Consider the following 21,824-nt stretch of genomic DNA (forward strand, 5'->3'; position numbering starts at 1 on the left):
CCAGCCAGGCGCTCGATCGTATCAAAAAACACTTGTTCTCGCGCCTGGTCTGGCAAAAGGTCAGCTACCTTTCCTCTCTTTACTCTAACAACCTTATGCGCATGTTATTTTCTCATGAAAAAAATTTCACCAAAATTACTTGTCATGTTTTCTCTTTCCTCTTTTTTGTCATTCCAAATTCAAAATTGGAAAATAATTCTTAAGAAAAAAAATAATAAAAATTAAAGTGTAAACAAAGTCGAGTACTAAATTACTAATCTAGTTTACAATAAAATCCTACCACCACCTATGACTTGTCAATCCGTCCGTCCCCAGTTTTCTCCAATTGCTGTTAGCTGAATATCAGAAGCAGCTTGTGATTGCCAACCATTCATGAACGAAAAAATTACCAAGACAATGGAGTGGGGCAAAAAAGAACACCTATGATGAACAGCTCGAGTAAATTAGCAAATGGTACTAAAAACGGCAATGGCAGCAGCTCTCCAAATTTAACAATTCCAACAAAATACATTGTCTATTCAATTATTTCATATTCATGGCACAAGACATCCAAACGTAAAATGCAAACCTGAACTTGAGCATAAATGACAACACTTCAAAATTCAGAATGTCAGTCCTGTGAAGATAAACAATCACTAGTACGAGGAAGCATAAATAGATATGTTGGTTCTATCAAAATTATTCTAATATTATACGCTTAAATAATGCCCAGAAGACACCAGTGTTCTTTTAATATTGATCATCATCATAGGAACTTAGCCGCCACCAGAACCATATTTCTTGCCTAGGAGAACTAACTGTAGCTTGTCATAACCAGCAAGCACACCAGCACCTGCAACAGCACGCAAAATGTTGGCACCAGCCCCCTTGAAGAGAGATTTTGTGCCTTCCTTCTTCATGATCTGTTGAAATGCATCAATAGAACTCTTGTATTTAACTGCTTCTCCAGAGGTCATCATCATTCTTCTACGCACAGTGTCTATAGGGTAGGAAGCTAAGCCAGCACCAATTGTGATACCCCAACCCAGCAAAAAACTGGCAACAAAGCTATCCTGCAAGCATCAACATTACCAGTATTAGTTAACAACCGGAAGAGTATTAAGCTTTGAGCAACCACTAAGACAAAATCGTACATGCGCAAAGCATTTGTGAAGCATAAAAAACTGACAGCATGCAGAAATAACTTGTCAAAAACAGGCATATTTACCTGTAGTCCATCAACCAACACCACAGGTTTAAGTGAATCATACATTCCAAAGTATAATCCACGGTAAACAATGATTCCAACACACGAGATAGTGAAACCACGGTATAGCCCAGCTATACCATCTGTTTTGAGTGTTTTCTTATAAACATCAATCATACCATTGAATTGCCTATCACCACCGCCTTTCTTCGCAATCTTAGCATCATTAGCCAACCGAGTCCTAGCATAATCCAAAGAATACACAAAGAAAAGTGATGTAGCACCAGCTAAGCCACCGGATGCCAAGTTTCCCGCAAACCATTTCCAGTATCCATCCTTGTCTTTCTTGAAATTAAACATCCTCTTAAAGTAATCCTTGAAAGCAAAGTTCAGGGCCTGTTGGACAAACACATCAATAACCAATTAGCGGGAGTAGCACAAAACATTATGAGAAACAAATAGGCAAAGAAGAATTAAAAGAGTCATGTAATTTGGAACAAATAAGCAAACCCATTATATTGGACTCCACGATGGAATTTGAAACGTCTATAACGTAAATGTCTTTCATTCTCAAACACCCCATTACCTCTTTCTAGGAAAAGAAGAGTTAAGAGACTTGTGTATTTAGCAAAGCCACAAAATTGAACACCACTCTTTTATCTAACTCATTTATCTACTATGGCCTTGTTCAGCAATTAGCTATTTTTGTAGGTTGTTTTACTCGTTGGTTTGACCAAATATTTATATCGACTGCTTCTATGTACTATTGGACTATTATAAATTTACAAAGACGTTTGAAAATTTTGATATTGGTTGTAGCTATGCAAAATAACCTTTAAGGACATTACTCGCACCACTTTTCATATTAGGCTGTCTTAAATTACCTGCAATAGCGTCTAAAACCACTATTTTTACATTATTTCTCCCACTTTAATTTGGTCCAGCACCAATTAAATATTAAAACACACCTTAAACCCCATCACATGTTTGATCTAGGTGGTCCTGAGTTAATGCGCTTTAATGATGAATTCCTTACCCAATTAGTATTGTATTCAACTACCTATCTTTGCCTTCTCTAGTTTGACAACTTTTGGCACACTACAAGGGTCTATAGTGGAGTTGTGCTTCTTTAATTTTTGGTCTTACTGATGTAAATATCCACCATAGTGATGTCCTGAATTGTAATTCTATGCTATTTTTATTGCTAATGACTAGTTGGTTATTAAGCAAAATATGCAAAAAGGACAGTGTATTTTAGGCTTTTAGCTCCTGATGTTATGGCCATTACAGTACTTAAGAAAGGAATTTAATTTTTGAGGGTCACATAATGTATGAAGCACTATGAATTTCTTGTGTGCTAGCTCCTAGGAAATATACATGTTGATTTGTTGCTGCAGTAACAAACAAAGAAGCCAGATAGCTGCATAATTATAGCATGTCAGGGGTAAAAGTTGGTTGAAAGTATTTGATCCATATTGATGAATAAGTGAGTAGATGATTGAAATATTGAAGTAAAAAAGAAACACGCTATAAGGTTATTGGGGAAACAAATAAAGAGGGTAAATAATTCCCCTCAAAATGGGGGTAACTGTTCCCTAGGCCCCCCCCTAGAGTAACATTTTCCTCCCCAAAAAATTTCCCAACTTCTACTCTCACGTGCCTGCTCTGCCTTCCTTCCCATCTCCCTACTCTGGTCTTCTCTCCTATTCATCTTTTCATCTCCATTTTTGCTTATAGCTTCTTCTATTCTCACCTCTAGATCCTCTCTCCTCTTCTTCTAGTTGTTGCTTATTCTTGATTTCTTCTTCCATAATTATTACAGCAGGATTGTTGCCAAAATATGAAAAATTAAATATTACCACCTGTATTATTCCCTCAGTAATTTAGCCCCCTTAATCCTCTTAATTATTACATGGAATCTGTAATGTACTGACTTCTGACCAGCAATTAATAATAATAATTTACAATAATTAATGGGAAGGAAGGCTTAAGCTTGATTGATTCATGATAGAGAAGGGGTACAGTTGATAGCTTGAGGCTATCACTCTCCTTAGCAGCTTGAGGCTACCACTCTCACAAAGTAACTCACTCAATTTCTGGGTGTCCTTCCCATTCCCCTTTTAATCTACTTATACTAAGATGGTCATAGAAGACCTTGAAGCTTACATGTGATACTTAACTAAATTAGAAAAACATAAATTAGCACAAAGAAACTAAGTTGCTTTCTTTCCTTCACTTCCTCTTAATTAATTTTGTCTTCTTCTCCATTGGAGCTTCCACCATTCCTTAGAATGCTTGCTGCTGCTGTTGCTTTTGCTCCACCTTGGTTGACTAGGCTGGTGCTAGAGATCAGCAAGTTCAAGAGAAACCAACTGAAGAAAGAAGAAAGAAAAACAGAGGAACTAGGGATAGATTTTAGTATTGAAGAACAGAATATTCAGCAATACACCTTCATTCGAGAGGAAGGAGCTCTCCAAAACAACTTACTCAATTCATTTCCTAGATACATTCCCCCTCCCCCTCATCCCTTATTAATACCCAAAAATAAGCCAAAAACAACTAAGCAAGCCAGCCTACAATAACAAACTCCTAACAAACTTCCCTGAGATTACCACTCTACCCTTCACCATAAAACTGAATGTAACCACCTGACAGCTCAGCAACCTCTAGAGCATCTGATTATTTCTTGATCCTTCTAGCATAAGTGAAGCGAATACCAGACTTAGGCCGAGTCCTTGCAGGGACACCTTGACTATGTGGATTCGTGACAGAATCCAGGACTGCCCTTAGAGTTAGCAGGTGACTTTTGGACTCGATTGAGCCTTGATGTCACGCAGAATTGACCCAAATGTTACTAAAGCCATTTGAGATTGGACCTCAGATTTTTACATTAGGCTCAATTGGCTTAAAAGGCTCAAGCCAAGCCCTGGAATATAAGCTCACAAAGCTTCAAGCCTTATCACACAGCATACCCATATTTGGAATGGGCTCAAAGGTAATACACCCCTAAAATTGAGGGTTACAAGCCAAAAGCCAACCACAAAAAGCTAGTAAAGCTAGCTTATCAGTATCGCCTGAGCTTTTAGCCAAAATAAGAATCAAACACTATTAATTTGGCTGCTTGCCCACTTCAAAAATTCAAAAGTCAATGAAAAAACTAGCTAAAATCCATTCACCAAAGACCCCCTATGTTTCTCTCTCTCTTAATTCTAAGCGTTTGGTCTTCTCTAGCCCTAGATACAAGACATGAAGACAATAGGATTAAACAAACTACTTTACTAATACTTATGCTATGAATTCATAACATTCATCAACAATAAACAGGGGGCTTGATTGTAAGTCAAAGAAGATATATATTCTGCATTATGGCACAAGCCAAAAAGAGGAAGCCACTAACCTGGGTAGGAAAGTATCTGATAACATTAGCTGTGTTTCCTCTCCAAAGAGAGATCATGCCTTCATCTTTAATGGTTCTTGCAAAACAGTCAGATATACCCTTGTATGGTTCAGACAATCGGCCAGTTTTAAGCATCTCATCTTGATTCTGAACCAAGAGCTTAATTCGTTCAATGGGTGCAGCTGCAGTCTTAGAAACGGCTGCAGAAACCCCTCCCATAAGAAAATCAACCACGAAGTTTTTCTCTGCTTTCTCAGCCACTGCAGGCACAAAAATCGGAGAGGATAGTGGAGATACATTTGTCAGGCCAGTACCCTGGTATGAGTACAACACGGGATTCTGTAAGCACCCATTTACATAGGGACTGCTGAAATTGTGAGCTCTACAGTTCCTTTGGTGCAAACTGGGTGCAAACAGAGACATGAAGTTAGACTTCCCTTGTATCTTCTTATATACTGACGGATAACCTAACCCATCCATCATTATTGACTTAAAACCTGCAAATTAACAAGATGGAATCAACCACAATGAAAAACACTTTAAGCAGTCAACAGAATGACAATCTAGTAGACCCCCTATATTACTTTTGGGGAAAAACTCAGAAAAAATTGCTGAGGGTGTTATTAGCATAGGTATTCAACTTAGACAAATGATATGGCTAGTTGGAAAATGAATAAATGGGAGTATAGTTGATGGGTAACGTCTTATCCTATAATCTTCATTTATACAAATATGTATAGAGTCCTTCTATAAAAAACCAGTCTATGGCAGCATAGAGGATGACATAAACTAAAAATGACATTATTATAGACCGAAATTTACACAACTATAATTATGCCCTGAAACAAACAAATAGAATAATTATGAACACGGATCACGCATTTTTTCTTTTATATAATTTTTTTTCCTAAATAAATAAATAAATCCAAGTGGGAAGACCAGATAGAATTGGATAGAGTATAAAGTAACGGTCAATGATAAACATAATAACGAAATGAATCATACTCTGTAAAACAACAGAACAAATAAACTGTAACCAAATAACATTCATATATGAAATAATTCACATTTTAACAATATAATTACAGTCTACTATCGATAATATTAACACTATAAGGAAGAGAAACAAACTAATAATGAAGGAAATTTTATTTCAAAAATTAACAATAAATAATATACTTGTACATAATAAATAGAGTATGACATTGTGTAAACGATAGAAATATAAATCATATAACTAATATATAAAGATAAACTTTTAGCCTCACCACAAGACAGCGACACTTGGTGTTCCAACTTTTCGCCAAGTGTCACGCCACGTGGGATGGATTTAGATAGACTTTATATGATAAAAAATTAATTTAGAATTCTATTTTTAATCAAATTTGCATAGAATTTTAACATAAAATTGTTAGTTTAGAGTTTTATTTTCGATAAAATACCACAAATTGAATTATAATTTTATACAAAAAAAATTTAGATTATAATTCTCAAAAATTATCATATAAATATATTTTTTATATCATAATAATTTTTGAAGCAAAGGAATTAATTCAAAACGTAAAACATCCATTTATAATATATATTAATCGGTTAAAATAATTTACTTTACAATCTAGTATAATTTTATTACTATGTAGACCTCTTAATCAGGGTCGAGTCACCTTCAGGTTACGGGTCAAGAAATGTTCAACTCTTGCTCAAAAATTTGGGTTCGGTCAACCCAACGGATTTTGAACATTTTTTTTAATTTAATTTATTTTTTGCTAATATTTTTTTTTTTTATGTATTTAATCGAACATTTTCACCAATATTAATATTAGTCATTACATGTATACTAGATAGCAAATTGTTACCACAGCACATCATATTACTCACAAATTTTGTATCAATGATATATTTTAAAATTTGACGTATAGATTAAAAATTAATCTTCAAATTCAATAACCCCGGGCATCGCACGGGGTACAAAACTAGTGTAAATAATTCATAGTAAGCTGATGCCCGGGGTACAAAACTAGTGTAAATAATTCATAGTAAGCAAATTGCATTGATACATAAACAAAGAACAAGTGCAAAACTTAGTTTTCTAGCAACACAAAAAGTCAATCATATGTTATAGCCAATATGAATAAAAAGAAAGAAAATGGAAATACAGAATATGTTACGAATAATACCAGAGATAACGGAAGGCCAACGACCCATTAATTGATAGATGTTGGATTTGTTAATTGACGGAGCATTTTATTTAATGTTCATATAATACCAAATTATTCAAGTTGTAATCATCTTAGAATCTTGTAAATTAATTTTAATTAAACCAACCCAAAAATAATACAAGTAAAACAATAACATAAAGTGTAACATATTGCAAAATGCACTAAAGTAATAAGTCAAATTTTTTTTTTTTTTTTTTTTTTTTTTTTTTTTTGAAAAGCAATAATAAGTCAAATATAACAATGAAAAAAATAATCTAAGAAAAAGTATGCAATTAAATTAATAAAAAAAAAAAGAAACGGATATAATTATTTATACTTATACAAACAATCATAAAAAAATTAAAAAACATGAAATTCTTAGGATCATCTCCTAAATCTAACTAATTATGTTGTTAAGAAAATTACGTGACAAATGAAAGTACGATCTGTTTTCATAGTTCGATCCTATTATAAACGATTATAAACAACAACCTGCAATACATTAGCAACAAATTGAAGCAATTATCACATTAAGCTACAAAAATCAGATAAAATTCTTCTCTATTAAGAATATCAACGTAAATAACACATAACAAAATTCGAGAAACATAATCGATCGTTGTAATTTTGCATAATTTCAGAAATTATTGCCAAAAATTCAAGAATTTACCTTAGACGGACGTTTAATAAGATATACTGACAATAAAATTAGCGATAAATACGGAGTACAAGATTGAGAAATTGATATACGATGATTTAAAAATGAGGGAGAAAAAAAACCTAACCTTTAAAGCTTCTTCAATGGAGGAGAGAAATCTAGAAGGTGGAGGAGAGAGAAATGTGCAGCGTAAAAGTTAGAAGGTCCTAAAATATGAAAATGTAGGAGGTAGATCTATGACACGCGTAACTAGAGTAATGACAACCGTTCATCTTAAGTTGGTACGAAAGTACTACGTATATTTTGAGGAGAGTTATAGACTTTAGTATGTAGTGTTACACTGTATCATAAAAAGAAAAAGAAAAAATAAAATAAAATACGTTGTACAAACTACGAAGTAGTCATTCTGGATATATACAGTACAGTCAGTACCTGATGCGGGATCAACATACAAGATACAAAGTATATACCAGGGACCAGGGTATCATTGTCATTTCATACATGCTAGTTTGAAATTTTTAAAAAGCTTGACTCGACTCTTGGCTAAATACTTTGTCAGTAAGTCTTATTCACAAAAATCGCCCATCAGGGGATAAATTCGTAAGGTTGGTTTTTACTTTAGGACAAATCAGTAATTGAACATGTCCTTGTCATTGACTGTCGTTACTTCAGACGTCACCTTGAGAAAACGTTTTTCCAACTTAGATTCCGTTAGTAACGTGTCTTTGAAAATTCTAGTGGCGATTGTTAATTCGGAGGGCGATTTCAGGCAATTGCAATTTGACTCGGAGGCTTTGTGGATAGCCTCACAAGAGAAATTTAGAGGTGTCGATGGTGTTTACTTTCTAGGCGGAGAATTGAATCGGTGGCGTTGGCGATGGTTCTTTGTTTTTAGGCTGGGGAAGAAATTCAGATGCAATTTGGTTTCTGTTATAGGGGGTGCGATTCGAAATACAGTGTAGAACGATTGTAGGCTGTTTGATTGTCGCTGTCTGATAGGTAAGTACACTTTTTTTAAATTCAGTTCAATTTTTTTTTTCGTTCAAGGAACTTGCTAATATGATAAGTTTTCTAAATACTAGGTTAATTTTTACGCAATAGGATTGTTGATTGCAATGTCATGTTTGATAATCATATTTCCTAACTGCTCTGATATCTTCACATGATTTCTCCAATTCAGTTGATTGCAATGCCAAGTTTGATAATGATTTCCTAACTGCTCTGATATCTTTACATGATTTCCTAAATGCTATGATATGCTCGCATGTCATTTCTTTTATCAACTCACATGTTGAATTCAGCTTATTCTCACACAACTGAATGTCATTGATTTTATTCCTATATGTTGTTGTATTATAATGAACATATGCTTGGTGTGTCCTTCTATATTGAAATCCAATTATGGTATGTTCAGGTATTTCCCACATACAATGCAACATAGGAAACAAGTACTCCCATCATTTTTCATGGGTGGTCCTTAACGAGAGATTGTTATTTGTTAACCATTGTTTGTCTGGTCATGAATACACAGGACTACAGTTTAAGTGTCGACGATCAAGTGAAAGAAAAGGGTGGAGTGCTAAAGGAATATTTTAAGGCTAGGTGTAAGGTATGTAATGGATATTTGGAAGTTTTGGTATTGATATGCATGCATGATTATTGACTTGGTGTTGTTATGTTTTTTGGCCACCAAATATGAACTGTCGTGTTGAGAGCTTTGCTAGGATTTGCCAAAACCTTTGACTCCAGGCGAAGACTATGGGTTGTAGAAATGGGATTTGGTGGTTTATTACATTTGTCCGGCGATTTGCATCTCCCACGTCAGCTAGGGTCGTATTGGTTAATACGCGGATATATCCTTTTAGGAAGATGATAAATACCCCTGATGGACGGTGCATTAGGCTATCAAAGAATCAAGTTCACTGAGTTCTTGGCATCCCTAACGGTTCAAAGGTAGTTCCCACTTATAAGACCTTAAATGAGTTAGAATGTGATAAAGTTAACAGAATATTGTCAAAGTATAGGAAACCCCGGAAGAGGGGCTGCAGTAAAGGTGCAGGGGTGTATCATTTTGTAGGTATTCCAATATATCCGGAGTTATATCCTGAGTTGATGGAGAGGCTTGAATCATATTGGGAGGAACAAGTTGTTGCTTGCATTGGAAATGTTGTTGTGTCCAACATTGTCCCCTGTTCTTGCGTCTGACTTGGTGCCTGCGCTGACGTTTGCAATGAATGCTGCCCAAAGGATTGGTGCACGCTGGTTCTTTCGAAGCTTCTTGGTAGCATACGTTCATTTTCTAGGAGATTTTATGCGGATGGTTATGCTGCCAGCTGTGGAGGCTGCATTTTATATGTCGTGGTAAAGTTAATATTATTCGTTGTTGATTTTGGAACCTATTGCTGTGTTTTTTTTTTTTACTCCTTTCATTGTAGTAGATTTTATACTTGGATCGTCTTCATAGAGAGGCTTTGGATTGGATTGTTTTCCCCAGAGTGAAAGTATGGACCATGAAAGAGATAGGGGTGCAAGTAAGGAAGTTAGAGCTCTGGAGCGCAAGTAAGGAAAATAGAGCTCCGGATGGCGGTGATTTTGGTTTTTTAGGGGCATGATTATATTTTTTATGGGACTATGTTTCCAGGTGGTTGTGTATAAATTTGTTTGAATTTGTTGTTCTAATTACCATGTTTCCAAATTTTGGATGTAGCATATGGCGAGAGTCATCCCAAGCAGGCTAGAGATACAAGTGGAACTTGTATTGAAATGAAGGTATGCTTTAGATGTATTTGATTATTAATTTTGAACCCGTAATACTCATGATGAATTGGGTGATTTGAATTAGTTGTATATTCTTGGATGGTAGGTTGAGTTGGGAGATGATGATGAGATACCGCCTTTTTCAACCACGAGAAGAAGGCGTGGGGCGAAAGCCTCATCATTCCACAAGGGTCAAGTTTTTGAGGTGCCCAGTAGTGATCATGTTCATGATGGTAAATGTGTTACTCCCCAACCATTGTCTGATTTCAAGAAATTTGGTTTGTTGGTGAACAAAGTTGTAGGTAAATGACATTTGTGCTTTATATCGGTGGTGGGGGTATGACACTAATTGATCTTTGTCTGTTAATGCATTGATTTTTGGCTGTGATTTTTGTTGGATTAAAGAGAGCAGAAACCATGCTTTTTGGTAGTTGATTAATTTACTTCACGATAAGGTTGTGGCCTACAACATTTGTCCACAAGTGGGTTATGAAGTAGACTTTTTATGTTTATTTTATAAGAAAAATCAGCCTATTCTACAAGTAGGTTATGACCAACAACGATTGCCCACAAGTGGGCTGTGGAGTATACCTTTTCATATCTACATACATTCACCTTTTGGTATTCTTTCTTCATGTCTTGGATTCTCTTGTAACCTCCCATTAAAGTGAATGTTTATGGTGATTTAATCACCTTTTGATGTCTAGATTTATCCTCTAGCTTGAAACTCTGTTCTTATAAATTTGGCTTGGTTATCTTCTTCTTGGATATACATCATACACAAAAAACTAGTTAAACACATTTGTTCTCTGGGCATAAGTTTATATGACTCCACCTCTCATCCAAAAGTATCTTTGAGTGAGAGTGGTGTGTAACCTTAGAAAACGTACCGGCGATACAATGTGCACCTTGATAAAATTTGTTACATGATTATTAGTTTATAGGCTAAAGTATAATCCATGTTATATATGTGATATTACATGGTATGATTATTTTTATTTCTTTGTTCTATACTTGTGGTTTGAACTTAGTACTTAGAAATATGTTAATTGGTTTTATTTACCGATTTGTTGGTTTTTGAACATATGGATTATTTTATTCATTGAAATAGTATATATTAGGGCTATTGTTTTAGATTAATTTCTATTAGCAATTTGGTGAGTACCTAATGTTTACATGCCTATGTTGATAGATAATTTATGGTTATTTAAGACTTGTTAAATTGTAGGTTTTATAAGTTTTACCATGATTTTTTGTTACAATGAGTATGATGCAATGACAAAGTCTATTAATTTTGGTACATATGTGTTGATACTCATATATATTTGTCTTGCTTGTGGAGACTTTGTTCATGCTCATAATAATGCTTTCTTCGCATACTTCTTTTAAACAACTTGTGTTAATTTTATCAATTTATTAAGTATGAGAAGTTTTTGAATGAGAATTATGTGATTATTTTATGAAGAGTCATATGTGTATTTTTCTCCATAGGAGAATATCATTATGGTTGTTTTTGTGACTCCTAGTTGTGCCATAATTTATAGTTCTTGTTGGGGAATACATGACTATTTTTATATTTTTGTGTGTTAACTAAGTTGTGTTAACTTTGTGATGAATTTTTGAAGTATGATAATGATTAAATTATCTTTAATTTAATGGTTAAATTATTTTACTCCTTTATTTGTCTACCTTAAGAGAGAATTTTCAAGAGTTATTAATTTTCAAGAATTTTCAAGAGTTATATATATTTTGTTTATTGAGTAAACAAGTTGACTATAAAATCGAGGAATAAAAGACATTAATATTAGATCTCTCTATTATTTGATGCAAAGCATGAAAGCGACTAGTTATACTAAAGACTATTATTTGTTTGTCTTGATTTGTTGATTTGATATCTCTATATTTGAAGAGTGTTTCCTTAACTTAATGAATTGATGACGTGAGTGATTGTTTACCTTGGAAGAAACTATTGAGGATGAGTTGGATCATTTCTAACATGCTTAGAGTTCTCATACCTTTTTATGGAGTATGTTTTTTAATATTTCTTCTAAGTTTTTTCAATGTCAATTCACTAAATGTTGTTGAAAGTGTTTAAGGCTAAACTTGTGAGTAAAGATTACTTTATTTTTCTTGTCTTAATGGAACAATGAAGGTCTCACTTAAATGACCTAATTATTTTGAATCTTGATCCTTGATGATAAGTTTCCCTCTAGTAGTTGAAGTATATATGTTAAGTCTTTCAAGTGGTGACTTAAGTGAGTAGATTGGGGAGTTCCATGTTGAAGATAAGAAATGTAAGTTAAAAGTTCAAGTGTGAGTTGAAAGTTCAACTGTGAGTTGACTTGAGATTATTACCTAGGAAGTGGTATAAGAGTTTGGTTAGTATTTTATGAGAGTCTAATACATGTGATTAAGTTTGCTTCTCACTCCTAGCTTGCTTAAAGGTGATATATTTTCGTGTTATTTCTATAATTTGAGTGTGGTGATGTTGAGAATCACATGTGTAATTGTAGTTAATAACTTTCTTGAACTTCTTATCTTTTCAATTTGTTTTTCATGATATTGGATATGACATATGTTTTAAGAATAATAATTATCATTATGAGTTTTTGGTTTTTTTCCAAAGTGTCACACATGTTTTGTGATTGGAAAGATTTTTGCGATGATATGACATATTTGTTGTTCATGTCATCATTTGAGTGGAATATGTTTTAGCATGAATTATGTGTACTTTAAAGAGGTCTTAAAGTATGTCTTGAGTGGAGTATGCTAATACGTTTAGTAATGTAATAGTGACATGCATTGCATTTAATTTTAACATAGCATATATTTGTGAAATAATAATACTTGTAGTGCAATATTTTACAAATTTAATAGTGAATGACTAACGTTGTTTAAACTAGCTTCATTTTTTACTAAGTATCTTTTTAGGTACGAAGGTTGTGAAATAATACACTACCTTTCAGGAAAAGTTGTTCAAAAATTTCCATAAGACAAGTGTTGGTGATTGATGGTTAATGAAGAAAGTTCACTAATACGACTATGTTATTTTCAAGGATTGGACTTGATTAAGTTTTTGAAATTTCAAGTTTTGAGTTGTCTTGTTACTTTATTCATCTAATGGTGAATGTGACATGTTTTCTAACAATTTGTGTAAATTAAGTTGATGCTGGTAACATGCTAGTTTTTCTTATTTGGAAAAATATTCTAGCAAAAATAATTTTGCACTATAGTAAGGAAATTTTGAACATGTAACAATCCTTGATAACTTGTGAAAATGTCGAGGGGGATGGGCCTTAAGCCCATGTGAAAAGATTAAAAGCATTACTTTCCTATCCCTATGACATGTGTTGTAATGCTTGATTGAGGTTGAGCTCTTTGAATTCTTAATGGATCAATAAACCATTTAGGTTAATGCTGTTTGAGACACACTTGATTGATCCACTGTTTGAGGTTGAGTCTTTAGACTCTTAATGAACCCAAAAGTTTGAGTGGACGCACTAAAACTTTGGAAATACCATCGTTTATGATTGTTGTGAGGATGAGCATTAAGCTCTTAATGAATCCATGGTCTTGTAGGGGTTAATAGTTACAATGTAGCATCTTTTTAGTTCTTATGAACAGGTTTTAACCCCATTGACTAAGTACTATCGAGTAATGCTTGTGATTCACCTATGTGGTTGTGAAGACTAGTCATCTTCTATGGAAAAGTTCGGCGGATTTCCTAGAGCGTCCACTAGACCTAAGGTGAATATGCTTGGCTATAAAAGAGCATATCTCTTCGCGGAATTCATATTATTTTGGAGTGATGTATGTGTAGTGGGGTTCATGCACTAAATCTAGGAGTTTCAAGGTTTGTCCACTCCATGATCTAGAGTCTTAAGGGTTTCAAGGTTTGTCCACCTTTACACTTGTAGTTCATTGCCTCATACCACTAAACACTAGATTTCAAATTACTTTTGTAATATCTAAGTGTTATATACTATATCTCCTCTTATGCCCATATGTTGCTTCTTATTCTTTTGGCTTTGTTTTCCCTCCCTTTAGTGGGAGATTGTTGGATTAAAGAGAGTAAAAACCATGTTTTTTGGTAGTTAATCAATTTACTCCACGATAAGGTTGTGGCCTACAACATTTGTCCACAAGTGGGTTATGGAGTAGACTTTTTATGTTTATTTTATATGAAAAATCAGCGTATTCCACAAGTAGGTTGTGACCAACAACGATTGCCTACAAGTGGGTTGTGGAGTAGACCTTTTCATATCTACATACATTCACCTTTTGGTATTCTTTCTTCATGTCTTGGATTCTCTTGTAACCTCCCATTAAAGTGAACGTTTATGGTGATTTAATCACCTTTTGATGTCTAGATTTATCCTCTAGCTTGAAACTCTGTTCTTATAAATTTGGCTTGGTTATCTTCTTCTTGGATATACATCATACACAAAAAACTAGCTAAACACATTTGTTCTTTGGGCATAAGTTTATATGACTCCACCTCTCATCTAAAAGTGCCTTTGAGTGAGAGTGGTGTGTAACCTTAGGGAACGTACCGGCAATACAATGTACACCTCGATTGCGTCGGAATTCGTTTTCAAAGGCAGTGACGAAGTCACACCACACCATCTTTCTTTTGATCAAACTATTACATTATTCATTCTATTATTCGTAGCCTTTGAAACACTTATTTTAGAACAATTTTATTGTAAAGGTTCACTACGGATGATTTCCCCTGATGCCCTAGCCATGCTTTTTAGAATGCATGCATTGGTAACGTGATTTGGTACTATTGTATCTAATTTTTTAAGGTGTTTTTATGTCATTTACTTCCTTTTTTTTATCTAATTATTATTCATGTGCAGGTTGCAAGGAGGGATATAGTTTCCTATGGTGCCCCATCCATGGGATATGTAGATATGGTGAGTCTATTGTCATGGGTTGTGGGTTGTTGGATAAGATTTTTTCGAGTTATTTATGTCATGTTCTTGTACCTGTTTAATTTAAGATTGAGGTAACTCCTATTAGCGGAGAGTTTAAGAGCAACAGTCGATTGGTGTCAAAATTCAGTGACAACTCCACATGCCGTGTTGTAGCGGTAGTTTCTGACGTAATGGGTTTTTATATTGCTTGTTATTTGCTATATTATGTAACATAGTCTGAGCTAATGGTTTTTTGAATGGGTTTCTTGTTGATGAATGGGTTGTGGTTTCTTTATCTGAGGTAAGGGATTTCTATTGATGATTGGGTTGTGGTTACTTTGTCATTAGGTATTTGAAGAAATAGGTGTTGGTGTAGCTAACCATACCCCAAAACGTTGGCAAATTTGTGTGGTCCATATATTCATCAGCAATTTGGAGTTCCAATTTGTATATGCAGCTTCTCATTCCACGAACATGAGATTCTACCATACACCGGTTCGTTGTTACACTTCACTTCTTCACTTATCTTTGCGGTTGTTATCAATGTAGTGGATTATCTATAATTAATGTGTGAATGGATTTTTACTTTAAGGTTTTAAACTCGGTTGACCTCGAGTATGAATTATTCAGTCGATGGTTGAATGGTGGACAAAGAACATGTTATCAAGGCAGGAACTCGTTGTTGTTTAAAAAATTCATTGGTTGATTTATATGTACCAAACACAAATTAAGGCCACTAATCTTCCACGTTTGAATAAAGGCCACTTGTCTTCTGACGAGTGTCATTTATGGCACTCATTTGATGAGTATTTAGGTTGCTTTTACCTTCTTTTCATAATTTTCTTTTTTAATAAATGCTTAGTTTTATGCGTTTTTCTCTCTATTTCCCTTTTCTCTCTTATTTTGTGTTTATTATGGTTTTTCTAGTGTTTTCTCCTTTATTTCCTCCCTTTTCATGGTTGTAGGTATTGTACGAGGTTCGGGTCTTGATATTGGTGGTTTTCTAAGTTGAAGATGCATTTGGAGTAAGCATATCGCATTGGAAAAGCTCAAGATGCAAGAAAGTGGGTGTTCCAAATTCTAGCTCTTACGCTCTCATGAAATCGTGATGTTGAACCCACCGTCAAGTCCATTTGAATCTACCATATTTAGTGACTATCATGAAGACCTTGCGAGCGCACATGAAGTCTATTTAGCGAGTGCACGAAGCTACGCAGCGTTGAAGAAACCCAGAAGAGCGCGGGCGCACTGCCCAGCACGGGCGCGCATGCCACGTGCACGGGCGCGCGCGCGGGCGCTCCCTATTTCCGATTTCGCTTGATTTCGTTTCCGCGCCTCTTATAAATACCTATTTTTAACTCGATTTTTAGATGAAGTTTATAGACATAATTTTAGCTTAGTTGAGAGTTTCTCTCTCTAGTTTTAGGGTTATTTTTTTGAGTAGATTTAAAGAAAGAAAGTGAGGGATTTCATTGGGGAATTGAGAGATAGAAGATTGAAGGTGACAATTGTATTGAAGATCTCCATAATCAATAAATGAGGATTTCTAATTCTATCTCATCATTTTATTGATTTGTTTAATTTCATGATTGTTTTATTTGATTTTGATGTTTGATTCTTGATTAGTGTAATTGTTCTTCATATTTTGTTGACTCTTGATTTCTTAGTTGCTTGTTGATTTGATGATGATTTTAGAGTAGTTGTTTGGCTAGGGATTGAATGAAACTTGTATGATTGATTGATTGTGATTAATTTGGGAATTATGTTGATTGATTGTTGAGATTAAAGTGATTAATGTAAGTTTGCATGTGTGTAGTTTTGTTTAGGACTTGAGAATTATGCTAGATTGCATTGTAATTGCTAATGACACGACCCATTGATTTAGGAATTGCAATTGTCGATTGGTTTGGATTGTGATTCTCCTAGTTTGTTATTCGTATAGCCCACCAGTTTAACGATTAGGAGATAGCTCTTTGATTCCAATTGATAGCTCTTATCATTAGTTTTCACAACCATTGATTTGCATGTTCTTCTCAAGTTGTTGCAATTGTCATGATTACTTGTTGATCGATCCTCATTTTCTAGTGTTTCATGTTGGGTTTTGGAAAGTCCGACTTTCCGCGGAACAAAACCCGACCCCAAGACCCGCTCACAATTAATATAACTAAAACACATAAATAACAAGATAGAGAGAAAAGACCATCTTACCCTTGACGTGTGCTTCGCTCACACCACGGAGCTCTTACTTGAAAAGCCGAGTCTTGCAAGTGCAAAGACCTCCTACGGTATCCACCTGCAACCCGACCCGATCGGTCTCTTACTCGTAGTTTAGCCGAGTCGGACCAAAACAACTACTCGAGTATTATGTGAAATTAAAGGTTTTATCTCAAGTGGAGATGCCTTTTTGAGTTCCTACTCAAGTAATTTTCTCCAATTCCCAAGGTGGGTATTTATGAAGAATGTCATATGAAAATTTTATTCTCCTATCAATGTGGGAGAGTTGGTAAAATCAATTTTCTCATTTTATTTTTAAATCAAAAATAAAAAGAAATCTCAAACAAATAATTAATCAACAAGTGGCAACATGGAGGGAGAGGGTAGGTGAGGACCACAAGGGGAGGGGACCATTGCCATCCTCCCTAAGCTTCCCCAAACCACCTCACCCCTATCACTCGGTTCCTCTCACCTTGCGCCACGTGGCGCCCAGCCTTGGGCACCAAGGCGCGCCCAGCTGGCGGCCTTGGGCTTGGCTAGGCCTGCCCGTGCGTGCTTTGGTGCGGGGAGGCTTGCTGCCTTGGCCACGAATCCTTGCGGGCTGCTGGCCGAGGCATGCACGCGTCGGGTGCTAGCAGTGCTAGCACGCTAGCTCGCTAGCACTGCTGGCTGATAGTTGCTGGGCGCGCGCCAGCGCTGCGTGCTAGCATGCTAGCTAGCATTGCTAGCTTTGGCGTGCTAGCGCCATTTTCCCCTACCACCCGGTTTGCTCGCGACATTCCGATGATGGGGTAATTTGGTAATTGTTGAGTTTAATTTGATTTTACCGTCTCCTCTTTTATTAATTTGACTCGACTTGCGACACTCGGTCTCGACGCTCCGAGCTTGATATCTATAGACACCTACTTTTGGCCTCTTGTCTCGACAGGAAGTGCGATGATGTTATAAAAATTCATTCTTCATGCTAGATCAAAGTTGAAGTGTTTATGGACTACGAAATGCATTATGAAGTAAGTTAAAACCCATATTTGAGACCAAGTTATCTTAGAGCCTTGTTCGATTACTAGTTAGGCCTAAAACGTGCTCATACATGTTTAAACTTGATTAATAATGGACCCAAATGCGTCGAATGCAATGATTCGATCCAATGGATCTTACATTGTTGAAAACCGAGCCAAACAGAATAGATGAGTTGGAATGATGAGTTGGACTCTGTTTTTTCATTTCTTTTACAAAACGTGTTGCAGATCTTAAATTGACGTGAAGAGTAATGACATTTACTTCTTTACTTTACTCAGATCTGGGTTGGAGGAGAGAGAAAATCAAATAAAAAAACTTAATGAGAAAATCAAATCAAAAAACTTCAATTTCCATGATTATCAGGAATAACAAAACTTAAAATCCTAATTGCATCCACACATACATTCCAATACTCTAGTACAAATCGATAATTATCAAATTATAGAACAATATCCAAATTCAATAAGTTCAATTACTTAATTTTACGAAATCAAACTAACAAGGCAGCCAAGTCGTCGTTGGCAAAATTTATCATCATTTTCCGCTCTTTCTCTCTCCTCTTCTTGGTTTTCTCCACCTTATTATCGGATTCATTCCCAGGTTTTTACTCGGTCCGCTTGAAAATCTCCCTTCACCGCTTCGATGCGATTAAAGGTGGGTTATTCAAAGTGATCAAAGTCGCGGTTCGGTTTAGGGCTCGGGTTCAGAATCTGGTTCAGCAGGAGACGAGTTCGGTTCATTTGGGTCGATATCCAGTTTCGGTTCGGGTAATTGGTTGGGACGAAGGTGGCGAAGAAGGAGGAGGAAACTATCGGAGAAAAGCTCATCAGCTAATAAAAGAGTAGTGCTTTGTGGGTCAAACCCGTGTTCGAGAACTTGAATTCGAGGCAGTTTACTGAGTCACTGCTGCTACGCGGCGTCGAAGAGAATAAGGGGGTGGAGAGAGTATGAGAGTTCTTAAAAGTACGCGTTGGGTTTCAAATTAGGGAAAATAATCTGACGTCCATCGTTAACCTCAATATTGGAGCAAACGGGGAACTCATTACGAGAAGAGCCATGTAAACTGCGGAAATACCAATTTACCCTTCATTTAAATGGAAAATAGACTGAAATGCCCTTGATATTAACAATACAAGTTGATATCTAATATTAACTTGTATTTTCTCCAAATGAACATACAAGATTTGGTCTTAAATTTTAAGGGTTGAGATTCAATATAATTACAATGGCTACATAATCATTTTAGCCATTGAATAGTGATCCTATGAATAGGGAGTTACGCGAAATAGAGTATATCTTGTAATGTTTCATTTAGTTATATAAATCAAAATTTGAGTACTTAATAAATCATTAGTAAATAATTTTTTTTTGGTATTTTCTTAAGAATGAGTTTTACATATATATTTGTTAAATTTTTTGCGATAGCATGTATTTGTCATATATTTATTCCACTGCCAATTGACCTTTAATTAAAATTTACCCAACTTAATTATTACTTGAATTTCATTATATTTCAAACGTTTTGTGAGCCAATACCTTTGAGAAATCTAATACAAACAAAGGAGTACATCCTAGGGGAAAAACCTAATACAAAACCAAAAATAACACATAGCTCTAGGCAAATCTTTTATGAACATTGATGAGATTTTATGGCAGTATGGAGCACATGAAACTTCGAAGCATGTTTTTTTGAATTAATCTACATTACGTTTTTATACATACTAAACCTCAATTATCTTACAATACCTACTAAACAAGGTATGACATGACCACATTATGTAAGAGCTACTAAACCCTTAACTTTTCAATATCCTGAAGAAGCTCCAGAATTTCCTCCAAGAAATCAAGTCTTGAAAATGATATTTCCATGATATGATTAAGAAATTGCAGAAAAAGCTTTATAGTATTTAGTAAAAAACAAACCATAATTTAATCCCACTGAAGCAATCCTTGGAAATGATCTTTCAATTAAAAATCAAAGCTACTCATACCCTTTTTGAATAATCGATGACTTTCATCCTATAATTTACTTTGAAAATGTGCAACTAGAAGTACTTTTCTACAATTTTTCAAACTTTTGGTTGATTGATTTAAGGGTTATATTAGATAACAAGACAACATTACTGTAGGAAATATTTAAAACACTCAACTTTGAGCCCCACTGTGATCATGCATTCAAGCATGGTGGCGTCCAAAGGGAAGGAAGCTAGAACAAAAGAGTCACCAAAAAGTTTTAGGAACTTATAAACCGTCCACGGGTGTGAAAGTTACACCCCATTCATGATCACAGAGATCGCTAACTCCATAGTGGTCCTGAACCATCACTAGATATTCGGGGATGATGGTATGAATCCATCCTAAAAAAGATTGAACCCGCCCTAAATAGACCTCTACTTTGTTCTTCTCATATTCATGTGTGCTTTCCGATCAAAATTGAATTGATAAAAATCATTAATAACTTGCGAAAAATGAAAGAAAAAGCATAATTAAACATTTTTTTTTACAACAAATTCGCTGAATTTAATCCTCTTTAATTGATGAGATGAATGAAATAAATTGTGAAATGAGATCTGGCTTTCACTTTCAATATACCTTTCCGTTTGGTAGTTTACTAAAAAAGTGAAAATTGAGTTTGCTCAAAAAGTAAATCTCCAACATTCAAAACCAATTCAGCAAATAAATTACAGAAGGAAAAATTACCCACAAATATCAAATCGAAAATCAATTCATTTAGAAAATAATTATACAGAAAGATAGAAAAGAAGAAGAGGGGAGAGAGAGACAAACCTTTGAACCCAAAGAGAGAATACTGAATGTTCGGAGCAGGGGAATGACAAGCTGATTGCAAATGCTGCTGCCGTGCGACAAGCGGTGATGTATGCGGCGAAGTTGTTGGTGGTAGAGGGGTTGAGATGAGGAGAGAAAATGGATGAAGGAGTGTGAGTGAGAGTAATGGAAGTGCAAAGATGAGAGGTGGTTGCGGAAGAAGTGGAATAGTGGATATAAGAAGGGTGGAGGCTGGAAGCAAGCTAGGGTTTTTAAGTAGGAGTGGGTTGGGTCGTTGGGGTAAAGGGGATTAAAAGTGAAAGTGATAGAAAAGAAAATAAAAGTGCGTGAAAGCTGGAAAATAAAGCAAGAGACCGCCTAACATAAATAGGCGATCTAAGGTGTTAGGTCCAGAGACCGGTTTTTTAAGAACACGGGTCTCTCCAATTTTATACTTCCTCCATTTTTTATTATTGTATCATAGGGGTTGGGTACAAATGTTTTGGTAGTGGAAAAAAGTAAGACAGAGAAAGTTAAAAATACAAAATTGCCCATGTGACATATTGATAAACTAAAAACTAAGTATGAAAAAACAAGGGTATGTTGGGTATTTGTAGTGTGAACACAAATAATTTTTTTCCTAAAGAGGAAATGGTGCAATATTTGTGAAACTTCTTAAAAAGGCAAGTGGTGCAATAATAAAAGAATG

The 21,824-nt window shown here is 35.1% G+C and overlaps 2 protein-coding genes and 1 long non-coding RNA gene across 4 annotated transcripts; 2 read left to right on the top strand and 1 right to left on the bottom strand.

Moving 5' to 3' along the window:
* Positions 1–556: 556 nt before the first annotated feature.
* LOC145589537 (ADP/ATP translocase-like) lies at positions 557–21,350 on the bottom strand. The gene is made up of 4 exons (XM_081646144.1): positions 21,137–21,350; positions 4,584–5,080; positions 1,208–1,582; positions 557–1,052 (listed from the first exon to the last, which is right to left on the bottom strand). Exons 2-4 carry the CDS (start codon positions 5,064–5,066, stop codon positions 756–758), a joined length of 1,155 nt encoding a protein of 384 aa, XP_081502270.1. The 5' UTR covers positions 5,067–5,080; positions 21,137–21,350; the 3' UTR covers positions 557–755.
* Positions 8,975–11,896, top strand: LOC145587701 (uncharacterized). Of its 2 annotated transcripts, XM_081644402.1 has the most exons (4): positions 8,975–9,800; positions 9,878–9,998; positions 10,147–10,208; positions 10,303–11,896. In XM_081644402.1, the coding sequence occupies exons 2-4, from the start codon at positions 9,950–9,952 to the stop codon at positions 10,504–10,506; spliced, it is 315 nt and encodes a 104-aa protein (XP_081500528.1). In that variant the 5' UTR covers positions 8,975–9,800; positions 9,878–9,949; the 3' UTR covers positions 10,507–11,896. The 2 variants fall into 2 exon arrangements, 1 of the variants encoding a protein (XP_081500528.1); XR_014101374.1 differs by lacking the exon at positions 9,878–9,998.
* On the top strand, positions 11,985–16,650 carry LOC145587702 (uncharacterized). Its single transcript, XR_014101375.1, has 3 exons — positions 11,985–15,115; positions 15,464–15,610; positions 16,081–16,650. It is a non-coding gene; the product is annotated as an uncharacterized LOC145587702 (long non-coding RNA).
* Positions 21,351–21,824: the final 474 nt, after the last annotated feature.

The sequence above is a fragment of the Chenopodium album genome, chromosome 17, assembly GCF_948465745.1.
Source record: "Chenopodium album chromosome 17, dcCheAlbu1.1, whole genome shotgun sequence".
Taxonomy (NCBI): domain Eukaryota; kingdom Viridiplantae; phylum Streptophyta; class Magnoliopsida; order Caryophyllales; family Amaranthaceae; genus Chenopodium; species Chenopodium album.